Source organism: Dermacentor albipictus, chromosome 2 (assembly GCF_038994185.2).
Source record: "Dermacentor albipictus isolate Rhodes 1998 colony chromosome 2, USDA_Dalb.pri_finalv2, whole genome shotgun sequence".
In the NCBI taxonomy this organism is placed as follows: Eukaryota; Metazoa; Arthropoda; class Arachnida; order Ixodida; family Ixodidae; genus Dermacentor; species Dermacentor albipictus.
The window spans coordinates 58,895,001-58,915,995 of NC_091822.1; the positions used below are offsets into that span (position 1 = coordinate 58,895,001).

Sequence of the window (20,995 nt, forward strand, 5' to 3'; positions counted from 1 at the left end):
CTTAACATCTTCGATGTAAAAACACTGACGTTGCACTAGCAACCATTTTTTTCCTGCTATTGTGGCTCGGAAGGGGCACAGTGGCATGTTGGGTTTTACAGCAAAAATATCTTGAGGCCCTCGCATTTGCATGACTTGACCTGCTTGCACAGTGCTTCCTGTTTCATGTCATTCAGAAGAGTAATTGCCCTAGTCTTGACCTTCCCAGGCGTGGCGTGTCCACTTGTGTGAATTTTTTTTCTTATTTTCTTATAGCTGCAAGCAGCCTTTTCCTTGAATTTGTGCTTTGGAAGAACCACGTAATCGTCTTCCTTGTCGCTAAGCGTCAGTTCCAGGTGAGATTTCCTGAAAAAAAGAACTGTCGGGCCTCGTAGAACCGAGAGGTCATCCGAGGTACCTTTCGTCGATGGGCACCACGGGTCACGCAACCGGATAGTCATTAATCCGTTTCGTCGATGGGCGATATGTAAGCAATCTCATGTCGCGATAAGACACCTTAATTAGGTCACCTTTCATTTCGATTCGTTTCGCTTCTTCTTCACCTCATCGTGCTTTCCGACGATAAGGCAAGGTAGCTCGTCTTCTGTGATAATCATGCCAGTCCCATTCCTTTAAGATATCCAACTTACGCCGGACTATCAATGCAGTGCCGGTGATCAAGCGCTGGGCTTTGTGCGACCAGCATCGGAGGGATGAAACCGCAAGAACTAATTTGACCACCAAGAAATACGCAAAGCTAGCGCTAGAATGCCATTTCATGGTAACAGATAATGAAAGAAATGCATTTATTTTGTTTTTGTACAAATGAAACGAACGGATTCAGCGCATAGAAGCCGGCCACGACTCACGCTTAGCCTTCCCGTGCGAAGGCGGCCTACAGCAACGGCACAGCAACGCCTCTGGCGGCTGCACACCATCGGAGCTCTCTCACCACACGGCTTCCGAGATTGCGCGCGTTGGTTGGTGTTCCTCCGGCTGTCCTATTCCGTGCACTCCACAGCAAAAACGTGTAGTGCGGTGTAGGCTAATAGCACCGAAGCGGCGCTGTTAGCCCAGCTCTCTGGCGCCCGTGAAGGTTGCTGTAGAAGGCGAACCGCGCGAGATGAAAACATGAGCATTGCCTCTATTTTCACGATGTTTCAGGAGCGTTTCACAGATTATGTCCCTGGCCACTTTCCATCTCTGCTACGTGCTCTGCTCGACCATTTTGCCGCGATAACCATTAGGCATTTTCGCGCTGTTATTTTTCCCTCTACGTTTTTTATCCTCCTTCATTGAGTTTGTAGTATCTACACACCGTTCTTATTTCGTGCTTACTAACATTTGTTTTACACAATACATGTGTGAGTTCATACACCATTTATTGTCTGAACTGGCAGTTTATCGCAGCAGCAAAGTTTACTTATTGCCTGCCTAGTTTTCATTTCTCACTTTGCCTTGTGTTTATTCAGCAACTTATATGGCAATTTTCGCCTTCTAATACCTACGGTTTAATGCAATTATATTCTTGTAATATTCACCAGTGTCATACCTTGCGTACTTTTTCTCTTTTTGGTTTCATGTTGCGTGGTTTTTTTTGTGCAGATGATGCTTTCGTTACGGAATGTTTCTTTTTTTAATTTTACCTTGTTCAATAACGCTTGCATTTTGTTGATGTAACTGTAATCCCACCTTACCGCACGTGTTCGGGAAGGTAGATACGTAGATACGCTTCCGCTCTGTGGAGAGGACCAGCAGCGAAGATGTGGTGGGTTTTACCTCAATCGACGCATCAATGTACATTATTATTATTATTATTATTATTATTATTATTATTATTATTATTATTATTATTACTATTATTAATGGACACAGACAACAAACACATCTTTGGACTTTGTAGGGATTTAGGCTCGCTCTCTTTGCGAAGTAGTGACGTGTGCAAGTACCGCCGCATGGCAGACGAGAATTCCACAATATTTACAACTTCACTGTGAACTACGTATTTCTTTGACGTAGATGAACTCGGCGTAATCATAGAGTAGTCTTAGCGGCTAATTGTTCTGTAAATTGTTTCGAGATAGTTGCGATAGAAACCTGCCGCAGTTGTTTAATGGCTATGGTGTCAGGCTGCTAAACACGAGGTCGCGGAAACGAATCCTGGCCACCATGGCCGCACTTCGATTGTGTGCGAAATGCGATAACGCCAGCATACTTATATTTAGGTGCACCTTAAATAATCCCAGGTCATCCAAATTTCCGGAGTCCCCCACTACGGCGTGCCTCATAATCAGATCGTGGCTGTGGCACGTAAAACTCTATAAGTTAAAATTTATTCTGCAGAATGCTACCCTCCGTGTTGCTTATTTCGCTCATACTTCCAGTAAGCGGCCTCAGTATAGGTACCCCCTTCTCCTCTGAACTGAATTGAATTCAGTTTATTCTGCAACAGCAAGGTTGCGAGAATGACCAGACAAAACGGTGCAGGTACCAGAGTGAGGGAAACCTGGCCACCGCATACACAGGGCAGCTTCGTAGTAGTTAAACAAAAGCAGACCTTATACTTAATGCATAAACACCATACTAAAAGAGAGAACAGCCATGGTCACAGTTATAAGCGAAGTCATCCTGGAAAAATTTTGCACAGCTTTAAGAGAGAAAGTCATAGGAATGTAACAAAGAAAAATAACATGAACTGATGACGGCAGCAAACGCCATCATACGAATATATCGCGTCACCTTGTAAGAGGCAGAATAGATACATTAGGACCATTTTTCTTTCTGTATTCGATGTAACAGTGTCGGAAAACAAAACTGTAGCATAGGGCCACCGCGGTATGTTCTGCTTGTGTTAACACTCCATGGTTCTAGTTGACGTAAATTATAAAAACAAAATGCGCTGCTGTAGGGATGCCACATTTGTTAATGTCTGATCATTCTCAATTTTTACAATTATATATAAGAGACAAAGCCTATATCTGTACCAGAATTCAATTTTAATAGCTCTATGCTTTCAAAACAATTGAGCCGTGAGACGCAGATATGGTGCCTGGGAGACAATGCGTATTGCTCTTTTTTGCAATACTGTCAGTTTGTGCGTGTTCTCCACTGCAGTCGTTCCGCAAAGAAGAATTCAGTACTAAAGGAGGAGGAGGAGGAATGAACGTTTATTGTAAGAAACAGCGAGAAAGTGACCGTTCTTCGCCCTAGGTGGGCGGCTCTCTCAGTCCAGAAAGCCGTTGGCTAATGCTGCAGCCCGGGCCCGGTCCACCAGACTTCGCTGATCTTCCAGGCTCTGTGCCTTTAACATTGCCTCCCACGTTTCTTCGATCGCTTGTAGCGGTTCTGAGGCATCATCATCACTGTTTTTCTCGCGGTGCGGGCACACCAACACCATGTGTGGGAGCGTGTCTGGAACGTCACAATACCGGCATAGGTATGAGAATTTGGTGGGGTGCATTCGGTGCATGATAATTCCATGTACATACGTATTTGTTTGTAGTCTGCGGAGGGCGGTGGCTTCTTCCTTGCTTAATTTTGGATCAGGTGGAGGATATTGTCTTCTTTCCAATCGGTAATGTTGCAATATTACGGCATAGTTGATGGGAATGTCCTCCACCCTCGTCGCTTTCCGGAGACCGTGCGGCAGGAAATCCCGGCTGGTATGCTCTCGGGCAGCAGCATGTGCTGCTTCGTTTCCTGCCAGGTGTTCGTGGCCTGGGGTCCATGCGACGTAGGTGTCGGGTAGTTCTTGGCGTCTTGTTATTTCTTTTAGAATATTCACTGCTGCGGCAGAAATTTGGCCTTTTCGTAGGTTTCTACATGCCGTTTGCGAGTCGCTCAAGATGATTGCTGTATCTTTGCATGTGGCGATGCCGAGGACGATGGCCACTTCCTCCGCCGTTTCTGGATTTCTGGCCGGTATGGTGGCAGCGATTAGCTCCTTCCCTTGATTGTTGGTCACGGTAATTGCGTATGCTCTTCTACCTGGGTATTTCGCCGCATCTGTATATCTCGTGTTCGGGTTCTTTGAGTATTTCTTGCTCAGCGCTCTCACTCTTGCTTGTCTTCTGTCTTTGTGGTATGTTGCATGCATGTTGCGAGGTATTGGAGCGACTGAGATAGAGTCACGAAGAAGTGGCGGCAATCGGGCTTTCGCGTCTGAGTCTGCTATGAAGTTTTCGCTGTATGCGAGCCTGCGAAGTACTGCTCTGCCTGTTTGAGTCAGCTTAAGGCGTTCCAGCTGGCTGGCTCTGTGCGCTTCGCTCATTTCTTCCCAGGTGTTATGGAGGCCAAGTTTGAAGAGTGTCGTGGTTGAGGTCGTACTGGGGAGTCCTAGTGCGCTCTTGATTGCTTTTCTGATGAAGATGATGTGGAGTTTTTCAATTTCAGCTTTCTTGAGGAGTAGATACGGGGTGCCATATGTGATCCGGCTTATAAGGAGTGCTTGGATTAATTGGACGGTATCTTGCTCTTTAAGTCCTCTTCTTTGGGTGGTTATACGCCGAATGAGATGGGTTACTTGTGTTAGGGTCTTTTGAAGCTTCGGAAGTGTAGCTGCCCCAGAACCGTCTTTATGCATTGTGAGGCCAAGGACGCGGAGGGAGCCAACTTGAGGGATATCGATTCCATTGAGTCTGGCGTTGGGATCTGGAGCGACGTAGCCTGGTGGTCTTCCCCGGGTCCTTGCCTTGAGTATAAGTAGCTCCGATTTTTCGGGGGCGCACTGGAGACCGCATTTTGAGAGGTACTGTTCTATCTGATCGATTGCCTCTTGGAGGGTAGTTTGCTGTTGGCCGGTTGTGGATGCTTTTGTCCATAACGTTATATCGTCGGCATATATTGCATGGCTTAAATCTTCGATGCCATCGAGTTGTTGTGGGAGCTTAATCAGTGCGAGATTGAACAGCAAAGGTGAAATGACTGACCCTTGTGGAGTTCCTTTGTTGGGCATTTCGAACTTGTCGCTTCGGATGTTGCCTATACCCACCGTAGCCGTGCGATCTTTGAGAAAGTCGTGTACGTATTGGCAGGTCCGGATTCCGCAGTTTGTATCTTGGAGATTTTGGAAGATTGCTTCATGCTTCACATTATCGAAGGCTCCTTTTACGCCTATTGTCAAAATAGAGAACTTTTTGTGGCGTTCTAGGTGGTCCAAGAGGTCTTCCTTGAGCTGTAGTAGTATATCTTGTGCTGAGAGGAGCTGTCGGAAGCCAAACATTGTGTCGGGCATGAGTCCTGCGTCTTCGAGGTATGTGGTGAGGCGATCGTGAACCATGTGTTCGAGCAGCTTTCCAGCGCAGGAAGTAAGGGAGATGGGCCTTAGGTTGCTGATTTGTAGTGGCTTGTTGTGTTTTGGGACCATAATTACATTTGCGTGCTTCCATTCTGCTGGGAGCACACCTTTTTCCCAGCAGTTATTCACGTAGCCGAGGAGTCCATTTAGGGCCTTGTCTGGGAGGTTTCGTAGGATCTTGTTGGTCACCTTGTCATTTCCTGGCGATGTGTTACGGGTCAATTTGGCAAGGGCGGCGTGGAGTTCAGGAAGCGTGAAAGGGCTGTCGAGGGTGAGATTTGGTTCGCCTTTGTACGGTCGGGGATCGGTAACCTTGGGGGCATTGTCTCCGACAAGTTTACGCTTGATTTCTTCCAGGATTTGTTTGTCTGTTCCTGGATGGGAGTTAATGATTTTCTTGAGGTCTTGTCTTTGCTGGGTCTTGGTCCTGGTGGTAGCTAGAAGGGCTCGCAGTATATGCCAGGTCTTCTTCGTGCTTAGTGTGCCTTGAAGTTGGTCGCACAGTTTATGCCAATTCTGCCTGTTGAGTTGATCTCCGTATTCTTCCACTTGCTTTGTTATGTGAGCGATCCGTCTCTGCAGTTTGCGGTTAAGTTTCATCTTTTTCCACCGCCTCAGTAGTACTCTTCTGGCATCCCAAAGATGTAGGAGGTGAGAGTCTACGGCCGGCGTGTCCATCGTGAGTTGGATGACTTTAGTGTGCTTCTCCGCCGTCTTGACCACTTCGGTGAGCCACTCTTCAATGTTTTCGATGTTTTCTTCTATGTCATGTTCTCGGAAGGCCTTCCAATCCGTCAGCTTTGCCGTTCCTGTTCTACTCGGCTTCTTATGGTGCAGGATTTCAAGCTGTAGGATGTGGTGGTCGCTGCCGAGATTTTCTTCCAGTCGGGTCCATTCCGCCTTGGATATTCCTACTGTAAAGGTGAGGTCGGGATTTGTATCCCTGGACACACTGTTGCCTATTCGAGTCGGTAGTTTAGGATCATTCCAGAGGGTGAGGTGATTTTGTTGCGCCGAATCGTGCACTCGCGCTCCTTTCTTGGTCGTGTGCTGGTAACCCCATGCTGTGTGGGAGGCATTAAAATCCCCCATTATTACGAGTTTATGTCCTTTAGATAGTTTTCTGGCTTGCGTGATGATGTTTACAAAGTCGGATAACGGATCCCTGGGTGGGCTATATAAGCATAGTACGAATAGTCTTTGGTGTGTCTTCTTCTCAGGTAGCACTTCCACTAGGGTGTGTTCCACGGTTGTTCCCTGAATTGCGTGATCCTGCGGATGGCTGTTCTCTGAGATCCGGTGTGTGTATCATATCCCTGTATGTGCAGATTGGTGTAATAAGTTTCTTGGATAGCGATGATATCTGGTTGTTCCAGCTTGGTCAGTTCTTGGAGGTTTGTTCTTTTGGTTCGAATAGAGCGACAGTTCCATTGCCACAGCTTCATTGGGAGTTGTGGTAATCTCTTAGTATTACTCGCCATCTTGTTCGATATCGTTCTCTTCGCCCCGGGCCATGGATTCCCGTCTGGCTGCATTGTGGAGGTCTTTACGTGCTTTCTTGAGAGCCGTGTCGGTGTTGTTGAGTAGCTTTTCTACTGTGGCTTTCGTTACGTGGTTCTGCTTGGCATAGGACATGAAGTTGCTGAGGTCTTGGAGGGTAGCATGGATAGGGGCCAGCTGAGCGGTGATGTGTTCCAGGAGCTGTTGTGTTATCTCCTTGGCAAAAGTGGCCATGGCCTCCTGTATCTGCTTCCTTACCTCCATTGTTACGATTTCCTTGATTCTTTCTTCCGTAAGGGGTGGTGGGGTGTTTGGCATTCCTTGAGGTTTCGAGGCTTGATTGGCGGTGTTTTGTTCTTTGCACCTTTGTATGAGCTTGTCAATGAGGACTTGCTGACTTTGGAGTTGTGCTCGCAGGTCTCGTTCGGTTTCCGTGGGTTCTTGTGCTCGTGTGTTTCCTCCTGCAGCGTCTGCATACGTGACTCGCTTTTGTGGGTTGCGTGTATGGGATCCAGATCGTGATCTTGACCGGGGTCCATCGTTTGCTTGACCACTTGATGATTTGGAGTCACTTCTGGATCTGCGTGGACTCCGTAGTGAGGTACTGCTCGATTCGGATAGTGCCGGAAAGTCTGAGTCTGAATTTGAGTTCCATCTGCATTGCTGCTCTTGGATCTTGTTTTCCCATTGCAGTCTGATCTTGTACGGTGGTGGATTTGGCTTCAGTTTATGTCGGCACCCCATCCCTGCTGTCTCATGGGGTCGTTGACAGATTTTACAGCTGGGTTGGCAGTCATGTTCTTCCGGTTGATTTTCCATCCCGCACATGTAGCAGAAGTTGATAAGTGGTTTCGGGCAGATATCCTGCCGGTGCCCTAGTTCTCCGCAGGTTCTGCAGTACTGCACAGATTTCCTGTATGGTTTGGAGCGGTAGTCACAGCATTTATATATGATGTTGTATGGGACGTGCGGTCCGTCGAAGTAGATGAGTGCTGCTGACGATCTTCAGTACTGAACTGAACAAAAAAGCATTAAACTATATAAAATCTTGTTAATGGATATGAGGAGGTAATTACAATGGTGACGCATAGTACGTATTGCTCTAGACAATTTCCTAACTAAGTGTTTTAATTCACAATCCGATGATACTGTTTCGGAGAAATATACGCCAAGTGATTTAAGAGACGGTTTAATTCTATTTCAATGTTGTTTAAAATAGTGGGGGGCAGTTGAAATTGTTTGTTACGTGGATGAAAGAGCAGTTCCTTTCTTTTTCCACCTTAATCATAAGGTAATTGTTTGTTGCCCATATGTGTATGTTTGCAACTGTTTCATTGGCTCGTTTTGACATATTAGAACCTGAGTCACCATCAAAGAACAGCCTGGTGTCGTCTGCCTAAAGTGCGGACTTTGTGGACGGATCCACATTTATTAGTTGATTTATATATAAAATGAAACATTACGGGCCCAGTATGCTCCTCGGCGGGACTCATGTTTTTACATTTTTCAACACGCAATTTTTCCCAACTGTATGTACGTATTAATGCGGAAAGTTGGGCGAGTTAGTATGGATTGAGAATGGTAACAGCGCGAAGAAAATGATGACGGAATGGAACGACATATGACGAACGCGTACTCACAACTACGTTTACCGAAATACACACATCAAGGAACATAAGCGACACAGGTGATCACATGGCACAAAGAGGAAACTGATATATATGTGAATGTAGGAAGTAATAAGAGAATGAGCTGTGCCTGCGATGCCGTAACGATCGAGTTTTTCAAGTAAAACGCTGTGAAAAAAATCTTGAAAAAATTCAAGCACCCTTTTGTTTTTCTCAATTTTTCTAATACAGTGGAAGCTCCTTAATTCGATCTTCAATAATTCGAATTTATGGATAATTCGAACTGTACGATTTGGTCCGGCCAAGCTCCGCAGAAGTCTATGTATAAAAAAGTCCGTTAATTCGAACACGAGAAGGTTCCCTCACGGATAATTCGAACTACGCTAGCCTGGCACACGGCCAGAGAAACGCACCTACTGCATACACACAAGGCTGTATTTCCTCCGAAACAGAGAGAACGGCGAGAGAAGGCAAAATCGGAAAAAAATCTAACCGGCGCGGGGTCAGCCAGAAGGCAGCGGCGGCTGCCGCCTCTCCGTTCTAAGTAACCTCCGAGACTTCTTGCCCGTTGCGAATCTCGGAGGCTTTGCAAATCTTGTACAGCTGCTAATGTTGTGCGGAGATGGCACGGCAAGCGCCAAAACACAGCGAATCAAGTACGTCGCAGCTGCGCTTGCAATCAAGAACCAACGAATCAGGGCCTTCGCCACCTTCACATGCTCAGCGTCTTTGTCTCGGCAGTCTTCGTCGGTTGTGCACCTCTGTTTTCAGCTTAGGAGGTATCGGCCGTCGCGATTCATTGTGATGGTGTTAAGCCTCGGCTAACGTTCGTTTCGATGGACATCGGTGGTGTGGCACAGTCAGACCGAGAGCTTCGACTTGAAAATGGCGTGTGCCCGCGGCACACGCCATCACTTTCTGACACGCCAAATTTCTGACATGCCCTACTGCTTCCAAATCGCAGTGTACTGTTGCTCTCCTTCACTTTCGTTAGTTCGAACTTTCGTTAATTCGAACTGAAGCGGCTTCCCCTTGTGGTTCGTATTAACGAGCTTTTACTGTATGTATATTCCTTTTCGGTCAGCAGAGTTAATGCAGTAGACATCTTTTTAAAAAACCAAACTATGCAGGACTTATGATAATTAACTGATCAGTAAATGAACAAAGCAGAGTCAAAATTGCCTTTTCTAACCCTTTTGCACAAAACTGGGGGTACTCAACAGGGCGGTAGTTTGAATGATTACTTATGTGGCCTATTTTGAATTTTGCTGTCACCTTTGCCGTCTGCATGCCCACCGGTCCTGAAGATAAACAAAGAATAAAAAGGTACTCTAGACAAGTTGTAATTGCGTCAATAACAACTTTTACCCGCACCATTTAAATGCCACATGCATTAGTAGGTGTGTTGTTATTTAGCGACAAGAATGAAAAACTAACTTCACGCCTTCTAACCTCCCTTAGGGAAATTTACTGACAATTGAGCGAGTTCATGTACGAGAGGTTGATATTATCGGATACCTGACCAAGGGATAAAAATAATTCGTTAGAAGCGTTAGCAAGATCAATCCATTTTAGTGCAATGCTATCTTATAGAAGTGTAGTCGTTTTTTTCTCGCGTGGCTCCAGTTATTGATGAGAGTGTCCTCCAAATTTTATAAGAGCTTCCTGCCGATGAGTTAAAGTGAATAAAGTGATAAAGTGAATAAGTTTCCGTTCCTTAGCAACCCTCAGTTGTTTCGTGAAGTAGTTTCCGTATTGCTGAAATACTTTCAATGCTTCCGGCGATTTATTTGCATGAATAAACTGTAGAACCTGTGTCTGAATTATGAGCTTACGCATATGCGTATCCATCCATGACTTGCCACATTTTTGATGGGTTTGAACGGTTTCCCCGGAAAACATGCACAGCATCTTTTCATAAATGTTTGCATGAACTTGTCATTAGCCACATCCACGTTTTTTTTCTCTTTATAAATATCATCCCAAGGGACACTGGCAAGGCAATCTCGGAATGCAGACAACATACTAGTACTGATGAGGCGGTAAGAAAACACTTGATGCAGTTGTTCTTGTTTTTGAAATGCAGTGGCAATGGATATGAACACAGGTAAGTGACCACTAATTGCGTATGTTCAAGCACCAAGTTTTCCAGAAGACTTGCCAAAGTTAGTTGGGAACGAGTTCAACGCGGTCTCACTTGTTACGATACCACGCGCAGGTGACGTAATAACATTGTGACAGAGATGTACATCTAAGAGAAATTCCAATTCTAGTTTCATGTCATTCTGAGCAATCATATATATTTAAGTTACCTCCAAGAACTATTTGATAATTGCTGAATTACTGCATTCTAACAGTGAATCTCAATCGATAAAAGCATCACATAATTTCGTGATGGCAAGCGATGGCATATACAGAAAATCAGATTGTTGCATTCAACGACAACCATTTCATAGTGCTGTTTTGTGACACAGAACTCAGAGAGAAGCTCAGAATTAAGTAAGTTTGAAATAAGCATTGAGATACCTCCACCACGTTGATCAGCGCTGTTCATGTAAAAAGATTTGTAACGAGAAAATTATACGCATCGTCCTCCTAAACAAACCATGTTTCCGAGAACATGACATTACTAAATTGTCATTCTTTTTGCCCAAAAAACAATCAAGTTCGTTTCTGTTGTTTCTATCAGATCTAAGGTTAAAATGCATACTACTGCAGCAACTTGAACCGCGGCTTCAGATTTTTGTATATAAGTGAAATAAATTAACTTGGTCCATGAAAAACAGCACAGTTGAAAAGATAGGTTAGCTATATAATTGAGCTTCTACACGGTTTATCGAGGTCAGCTGTGCAGCGAATGACAACCACGGATTTATTCATTTTCTATCGAACAAGAATTTTCCCGTTGCCATGCCACGTCAAGTGATAATCGTTTGCACTCGCCCATTCTCTTCCGCGGCGCAGCAGCTTTCGGTTCAGTGCGGCCATGTTTTCACAGATTGAAATATTTGCGCTCATGTTTCGCAAAGCATTGCGCTTTTCAATCCAACTGTCTCGCAGTGACAGCTGTGAAAATCGCATGATATTTCCGGGTACTTGGCTTGTCTCGAAGCCAACATCTGTACCGCCTCAACGTCACTCACGGCCAGCTCTGATGAGCTCACCGATTTTGATACTTAATTTAGCTTTGTTATGATGTGTTCATTATCATTTACCGGTATTCCAGGCACTTCTACACTGAAATTCCTGCTGCGCAATTCAAGTTCGCCTACTGTGGCTCTGATTTGCTGAATGCCACTTGGGATTGCATAGTTCTCGAATTTAGGTACTTTTTTCATCAAGCTGGTGATTTCCTTTTCCTGGGCAACTTGACGACTCAGTATTTAATCGTGTTTTTTTCTTTTTGAGACACTAGCTGAATCGAAGCGGTCAGGGCAAGCTTTGGGATCGCGGCCTCGTTTGTGTCAAAAGTGTTCGCTAGCAATCTGGGATATATGGCACACCATGGCAATAGTTTACATATTTGCAAGTAAACGATGAGTATTGCTGTGTTTTCTATACTCCGACGCCGTCGGTGTGCATGCATAGAGCGCAGTTTTTTTTTTGTCAGGGTAACTACAACAACATAACTACAACAGAAATGTCGGAACATTTCAGTTCCTTATTTAGAGACCAAGAAAAAGTGCATAGGGGTTCAGCGCAAAAACAAACTGTAATCAGCCTTTGTTTCAAGAAAAAATGCCATGTTTTTAATACTTCGTCAGCAGTTCTCATTAGAACAAGGTCAACATTCAGTTCACGTAATGTGCAAGACAGTTTGCACCAGTTGCAGGGTAGCTAACCAGAACATCTTCCGGTCAACCTCTTTGCCTTTCCCACTCCGTTTCTCTCTCGCTCTTCCTCTGCACTGCGTTTGCTTTTATGGATGCCTTTGGTGCTGACCCGAGCCACTGCGTGACATGTAAGCAAATATGAATACCTAGTGCTTCATATTCGTTTTTTCTATACACTCAAGCCAGAGACCAGTTCGCCCTTCTTCCTTTGTGCCTGGACCATCTGGCATTGCTGCAGAAGGCAGTGTTGAGGTGTTTTTGGCCTTTCCGGAAGCATTCGGCCGGGAAAGATGACTTAAGGACACCCTTTGACGTCGTTTCGTAAATTTGTCAGTTCTCTTACATCTTTTTTCTTGTATGATACAACGAACCGTCCTCAGTCTGAATGAATGAATGAATTATTATAATGAATTATTTAATTATTTAATGTGTGATGTTTACTGGCGCAAGGGCGAGCTATGGGCAAAGAGTGCCATGCCAGTGTTAATGGGCTTGCAGTTGAGGTATGATTTCTATGTGGTTGGTGTGACGTGGCTGTAAAGGGGCCTTAGAAATAGTCTCTTTAAAGTGCGTAACATCTATTTGTAATAACATTATGGCGATGACAAATGACGCAAACTATGAGCATTAGGATACAGTGCGAGATAATTATACGTTGTGGAAAATATGTCTGATACTAAAATTCGCTAGAGCGCGACTACCTCATTAGAGCCCTTGAAAAACAAGGGCCTGGAGGCATGTGCTATAAAAACATTAACACAGCAGCGTCCTCTCGGAACAGGATGCGCTAAGCATTTAATGGAATTATAACATGTAGGGCAACATATTTCAAGAAACCTAGGACTGCTTTGGTGTTAAAAGGCGGTTCCTTACCAAGAAACACAGGCGGGTGAATACGCATGCAATAACGGTACGCAAGAGGAAAATGTTTCCTTCTATCAGCTTCGGCTTCCCGACACACGAGGAGCACATGGAGCACGTGGAGCTCCACGTGCTCCTAGCACGCCTAGGAGCGCGTGGAGGATGGTCAGCTTCTCACCACATCGCACCACATCACAAAATCAGTTAAACGGTTTGTCATGTCATCGAAAAAGTAATCCTCTCCAGTTCCCTTATACAATCTCGCACGTCACGATAGTATTAACACAGTCTTATAAATACCTAGGCGTACCGTTGTCCAACGATATAACCTGGAGGGTGCTTGTCACTGGAGTGATATCATTTGTTAACAGAAGACTTGTATTCTTAAAACTTCATCTACGTCATGCGCCACCAAACCTAAAATTGCTTGCCTACAAGTCACTTGTACGCTCTAAGCTGGAATATGCCTATGTCATCAGGAGCGTTAACCAAAAGTATCTAACAAGCTGTCTATAATCACTAGAGAACCGTGTCACAAAATTCATTCATTCATGCTATTAATACAATTCCAGTGTATCATCGTTAAAAGCAGAATACGGCCTAAAAACCCTGGCATGTCGGCATCGTATTGTTACGATGTACTTATTCCATACGTTCGTTTACAGCTCACTTCATCATCGACCGTACAGCAGTCCTCTTTTCACTCCGCATTGGTCATCCCCTTCAAGTCGCCCGTCCACGTGCGCACACTAGCACTTTTGCCTCATCATTCTTTCCACGCTCAACCTCGGACTGGAACGTCCTTCCAAACGACATCGCCCCATCAACGTTTTTGAACTGTATAATTACCATATTTAACAGCGAGAAAACTTGTACCTAAATCTATTTTCCTTGTATATTTAATTTCTTTTATTTGCTACCAACCCCTTATGTAATAACCCCAATCCGGGAGCCTTTAAGGTAATGAGGCCTTCCAATGACATCGCCCCATCCATGTTTTTGAACTGTTTAATAACATATTTACTAGCGAGGAAACTTTTACCTAAGCATCTTTCCCTTGTGTATTTATTTGTTTTATTTCCCACGAACCCCTTATATATTACCTCCAATCCGGGAGCCTTTAAGGTAAACGAAGTGAAGTGAAGTCAACTGAGTTTGTTCAGTAAAAGCACCTCTGCGTGTTACGTGTATCTGAATAGGGAAATTGGATTTGGTTTGGTTTGGTGCCAAGGTATAGCTCTACCCAACAGGTGGTATCAGCCAAGGGTGCGTTTCAATTCGGGCCAGTACGGGAGACCGTCTATGTAGACAGCTAAGGAGACAGCCGGGACAGCTTCGAGGCCATGTAACCGAACGCGTTTCGAGCCATCTGGGAGTCGCATGGAAGACGCTTCTGCGACTCATTCTGTGAACCTACGAAAAACTCGATGTAGCCTACAATGAGAGCGCATAATAGCGTGTCTAGCTTTTCTCGTGCGAAGACAATCTTCCTGTAGGCTTACCAAGCGTCCTGCTAGCCGCCATCCTGTTTGGGCAGGAAAGTTGCCTGCATCGTTTTTCACTTCGGTGCTGTCTTCCCTAAGCCGTGTACATTGCCGTCTACGGTGAGTATGGGAACACAGCCCATGAGTTGGCTTCGAGCTAAAGCTTCTCCATCTTCTCTTCCTCTTCGCTGACTGCAGCGTCGTCAAGCACACTCAGTCCGGATCAACGTGCCTGCCTAGGTTTCACCATTTCCTCTAGCTCTAATTTAGAGTGCACTATACTTTCTTCAGCAAGATCTTAGGCGAAAATAAAAGCGGGAGAGAGAGAGAGAGAGAGAGAGAGAGAGAGAGAGAGAGAAAACTTTATTTGGTTCCTTCAAGGATTCCTTCGAGGTCTCGGTCGTCGTCTTGGGCGCCGGCGACTTGGAGCCTCTTCCAGCAAGGGTGGGCCCCTATTGCAGGGCTCCACTGAGCCTAGCTACCTCACTAGCGTGCTGCTGGAACAAAATTTTCGTCACCCATCCAATGTTCTAGATGCAAGTTCCAACAGAGATTAGGAGTGATGTGAAGAGCAATATATTTATCGCAACTGACAGACGGTAATGAGGTGTTGTCAAGTAATTACGCATGCTTTGAGTGTAAGAGGGGCAGGAAATAAGCATGCCTTCGCGTTTAGCTGTGTCAAATGTAATAATTTATTTATCGCGGCACTAGGGTCCCAAAGTGATTCTTGACATTCATTTAGCAGTATTGACTCTTGGCATGAACGAAGTTCAATAGATTTTTATTTGAGTGATGAAGACCCTCGCACCCATTAGGCACTTTTTAATTGAATATATCTTTAATTCCAACTTCCCACTAGGCAGAAAAAAAATTTTTGTTACTCATGTTCGTATGCCCTAGAGCGTTGTAACTTTGAAGTTAATGAGAAAGCAACTTTTATAGTAGAAATACTTTCATTTGTTTCTTCTTTTATGTTCCGACACAACAATGCAAATGTTTAATTCGTGCTTCAATAAATTTTGTGCTTCGCCGATAACATTATATAATAGGGAGTAGCATTTGTTGAAAGTTAGGATCTTTAGACAGTACGAGCAATTAGCTCTCGATTTATATATAGCATGCTAATTTAGCCAGGATAACATTCGGCAAAAATCATTACTAAAAATTCATAAAGTCCTCGTTCTTTTCGTGGTCAAATTTCCAGCATGATTTTGAGAAAAAACAATGATACTGACAAATCGTCTTTACCTTCTGCAAACGTTGTCTCTATGTCATCAAGTTTACCTTCGACTAAGACGCCCGTAAAGACACGGCCCTCTAAGTGTAAGCGGCAATTAGTTCGTCCTGTAGCGGTGACATGGCAACAGCAAATTTGTAGCACCATGCGATGCACGCATCTTACCCGAAGAGCTTTGCGCGATGACCAGCGTGCTGGCCAGCCAGGACACCTTCTCGTGGCTGACGCCATACTTCTCCCTGAACAGCACGGACAAGTACCCGTAGGAAGAGCTCACCATGACCAACAGGAATGCAGACAGGGCTACGCCGAAAGGGACGCTCCAGCAGCGGTCCAGCAGAGCACGTCGCCGCTCCATTTCCACCGACGTCGATGACGCGTAGTGTCCGGTCATTTCGCATTAGTTATGCTTGCCTGTAAAACGGCGAGACGAAATTCTAAAGAAAACCTCGCGGCCGCATTGCTGTTAGTAAGAGCGCCGGTTATAGCAGTCTGGGCTTGCCGACACCAGACTTCGTCAACCATTTAAGGGTCGTCTTTTCGAATTTGGTAGTGATTAGGCGCTCGTACTGCGAGTTCCCTTAAAAAAGAAGTAATCACACTATGCGTGCTAGAACAATGGTAAAATTGTTTCACGTCATTGTCGTGCACTCTTCAGCGAAATAAGAGCCATAAGCATTCCTCTTTGCCCCACAAGCAGGCGATCTTTCCATTCCAGTGAAGTGCCCGAGCGGTGAACTGCGACAGTGGTGAGAGTGCAGTGCAAATCTGCCTTTTTTTGTCGTTTGTTCCGGTATACTAAAACAAGAAAGGCAAAGCTACTTCCGTTCTAAACAGCTGCTTGCACTCTAATGTGATTCGCGCTGCGAACAACTTGGCACTTGCAAAAGAAGAAAAACCCTCTTGTGCGTGTCCTTGCCAACAATTCGCTCATGTGTGCTATTTTTGTGACTTATGAGATCATGCTGTCTGTGAACCAAACTGGTAATGGCATATGATGTATTCGTACGATGAAACACCAGTTGCGTGCGCATGCGTTATTTGCCCGAACTGGCTACGAAGGCCCACCTCGACTACCAACTTTCGTTTGAAATGCTTCTTTTAGGTTGTGGGTTCAGTGCCGAAACAGTTGTGACTAGGTCCGTGAAAAAAAGAATAAGAAATACATTCTGTGTCACGTTATGAAGGCCTGCTATGGTTTTTTTTAGAGAAAGTTAAAGTTACCTACATATATGCGACTGTGGCAGTTCTTGAAATATTTTCTTGGGACAATATACTCTTCCATCGTTATCATCATCATATGATTAGTTACCTCCTGAACTTTAATTTATGTATCTTCTCCCCATCTTTTCCTTACATTTACTTCAACGCTAACACCCTACAAAACAGTATTCCAGGTCAACCTGCAAGCTTTTCTCTTCTAATAAATGATTTACGCTCAATTAAATAACGTTTCAATATTGTTACATACTACAAAAGTTACCCCAAAGGAAGAAAACGAAGGTTTAGTCCGTGACGGCCGAAAATCGCAGAACGGGAACGCGCGATACCCCAAATAACTTCCTTCTTTTTGAAGGCTTGCTCGTAGCACCTAGTGGCATTATTCGATGCCTCCCTACCCCCCCCCCCGGCTCCTAGGAAAATAAACGACTGGCATTGTCCAGATGCTTGCCAAAGTGACCATCTCCGACGAACAAAAAAAAGCGACAGAACACAATGTGCAGGCGCAAGATGTAGCGGACAACTTTGAATGTTCTCAGATGTGGAAACTGTGCAAAAAAATATTAGAAATGTGTACAGGCTCTTTAGAATGCACCAAAGAGGATTAAAGAGAAAGCCTGCGTGCTCACGAGGCGTTCATTGAATTTCTTTGACATTCGCATTCGAATGTATTGTTCATTCCTATTACTTGTTTTCTCTTTACTAGTTTCTCTCTTTACTTGTTCTCTTTTTCGGTCGCCTAGAAATTGCTACTTGTTCTTTGTGACCTGGGGGACGTTAGAACAAAGGCGGCAAGTCCATGAAGACCACTTAGACAGGTGCGCAGGGTCATTGAATGAATTTGTTCCTTTCTTTTTTTTAAACATTGCGCATGTCACCTAGAGCTCACATTTCCTCATTATATGGTTAGAAATCTCGTAACTACACACCATGATGTAGTCGCCGCGGCGGTATTTTTGGTTACACTGACATTACCGAGGCCTTGTGATCCGTGAAACAGCATCCGATATGCTTGATATCTTTTATGGAAATTCCATTGTGGAATGCGAAATGGATGCACCTTCCTGGAATCGTTGGCGCGACTTGCATTGTCATTGCAAGGTCCAGAAAGAAAATGGTTTTCATGCACTTGAGAATTGCTGCATTTGACTGAGAGTTTTCATTGAAATCACTGGCAATAATTATTCCGCGGTAGCGCACGTCCGGTGGCATGTTTCGGATGATGAAGTTTCTGCTGCTTTTTACGAAAAATTGGGTTCCAACTAAACGCACGATACTATGAAAGCCGCCCACAATCGTACTGCGCAGATTTCGCCGATGTCTAATTCACCTTCTGGTCCACAAGTATTGCTTTTGCTGTATCTTTAACGTGGATGGCTACGCCTGCTGTAGTGTTGCCATAACGTTGTGCGCCACACACGTATCGATACTCTTGGATCTTCTGGCTCCATACTTGTTTTCTCAAGCACAGAATGAGTGCATCCACTAGGTTGATGTCATGCGTAATGTCTTGTGGATTTTTCGCCAGAGATCACACATTGACGCATGCCACTACCGTGGGTGTTTGACTTGCTAACTCACTGTATGTTTTGGTAACGGTCTGTACACGATGTTTGTTCAACCTTTAGAGCTCGTCGGTGAATTCTCTGACGCGATTTGCCTTGCCATGGTAGAATTCGAAGTCTTCCACAAAAGATCGTTGATTTGAGTGCCTTAATGAACACTATCTTAATCAGCAGCGCCTTATTTGATGATGATGATTATGATAATGATGATAAAATGTGTTCATTGAAGGATGCCTCGAAGGCCTATTATTTGGAATTGGGAGGGGACGAGGGAGGTGTATTCAGAGCCGTCCTAGGAGCTGTGCGTTCTTGGTGAAAGCAAAGAGCGAGTCGCAGACAAAGAAACAGAACTTACCGGAACCTCTGCATCAGTCGGATGATGACCATGATGACATTGACGCTCGGATAGACGCACTGGCCAGAGAGATTGAGCGACTACGCAAACATAAAGAATTGGTAATTCTGCGTCGTCAGAAAACAGGACCAACACGGGACGCACCAGCCGCTGCGAATGCCACCGTTACGCCTGGATACCGTCCGGCACAACAGGTCAACCAAGCTGTTTGGACAGCAGTTTGAGATCAATTTGCTCAACTACCATTGCTCATTCAGAATTGCCTGCATCATGGCTAATTCATTGCAGCAGCTGTCACAGGATGGAATTCTACAGTGGAACTGTCGGGGCCTAAGCTCCAAGTTAGGATAAATTAAAACCAAGCTTCAATACAATAAGCTACATGTATGGACACTGCTTATTCAAGAGCATAATAAGCTATGCTCCCTGTCCAATTTTAATGTGTATCACAACCCTTCTATTAGAGGTAGACGTGCTACTACATTGGCTTCAGCTCCGGGAAAAGCTGCAGTTTATATATCATCGCATATTGCTCACACAGTGATTGATCTGGAGCCATGGTGTAGTGGTAATGAAGAAGTTGTCGGGGTCTTGACATGACCAGTGAAGACTCCGGTCATTCTAGTGTCATTCTACGCCAGACCACAGCGCACACGTTTCAACTTGGGGTGGATAGCCCATCTCCGCTCTACGTACCCGGGAATCCCTATTCTCGTGGGTGGAGACTTCAATACCCCACATGCAGAATGGGGGTACAAGTACAACTCCCGAAAAGGATACCAAGTTAAAAACATCATGAGCGATGCCACTTTTACACTGTTGAACCACCACGCTGTGGCTACCTGTGCTGCACCCGCAGTATCTAGAAGAAACGCTCCAGACCTCACGTGGTGGTAGGGTCCTGGAATGCAGCAGTGGCGGGTGGAACCAGATACATGGGGCAGTGATCATATGCCAATAATAATTGGTTTGCACAGAAGTTGCATAAAGAAAATTCGACGACGAATAACAGTCAAGCATCGGGGTAAGTTTCGGGAATCATCGATTGATAAAATACCCTCAGAGCCCTCAGAAATTATTCCCGCTTTGCAAGAACTGCTATGGAGGAACACCACTGTAAGCACAGTTGACAGAGGAACAACCTCAACCGGACCTCGCCCTTTTGCAAATTTGGGCAAAGTGACGTCAGGCAGAAGTGTATGCGTCGAGGAATCCCGATGCACCAGTTAGCTGTGCACGTGCTAACCATATAGCGGTGAAGGCGCGTGGGCAAGAAAACCAACTTTCTCGACGACGATGGTATGAGTGGTGCGAGAATCTTGGATCGGGAATTGGAAACAGAGCACTTTGGCGTACGTTCCAGTCAAAGGAACGCGGTCATAAGCAACCTGACCCTGCAGCGAGCGTTAGGTTAGTGATGCAGAGTTCGCCACATCAATTTGCAGAACACGCTGCTAGAGCGTTTTTCCCGAAATACGATCACGCGTCACCCATAAACTGCCCCGAAATTGATGAATCTGACACAACTTCCAAATCCGAAATATGCAGCCCTTCCAGCATGGCCGAAATAATAGCGGCGGTTGAAACTTCGACGCAAGGAACAACACCTGGTCTCGATGGTACTGCTTTTGAGGTTTTCAAGAACATGGAAGGAGCAGCTCTCGACGCACTTCTTTAAGCTATCAATAAAGTATGGGGGACTAGAAACGTTCCACCTGATTGGAAGCATTCTATTCTTGTCGCGATTCCGAAACCAGGAAAGTCCCCAAATAGATTGCAGTCTTTACGCCCAATTTAACTAACCTCAACTGTCTGCAAGCTCGCTGAAAAGATGCTGGCCACACGTGTTTCCTGGTGGCTTGAACGCCACGATAAATATCATCCTGCTCAAATTGGATTCCATTCTTACTTAAGAACTGAAGACGGACTTTCTATCTTATCAGACGATGTTTTACAGGTTTCCCCCCACAGTCACGCTGTGCGCACGGTTGTAGCAACAGACATAACGAAAGCTTACGACAATATAGACCATG

At 45.0% G+C, this 20,995-nt stretch overlaps 1 protein-coding gene across 5 annotated transcripts in view; it reads right to left on the reverse strand.

The window, feature by feature from the left end:
* LOC139055421 (monocarboxylate transporter 13-like) overlaps nucleotides 1–20,995 on the reverse strand; it is a 218,094-nt gene that overhangs the window by 18,463 nt on the left and 178,636 nt on the right. For all 5 annotated transcript variants that reach the window (XM_070532882.1, XM_070532881.1, XM_070532880.1 and 2 more), the window contains one exon: nucleotides 15,987–16,235. In XM_070532882.1, coding sequence (XP_070388983.1) covers nucleotides 15,987–16,215 — 229 coding nt within the window. In that variant the 5' untranslated portion in view covers nucleotides 16,216–16,235. The remainder of the gene's footprint in view (nucleotides 1–15,986; nucleotides 16,236–20,995) is intronic.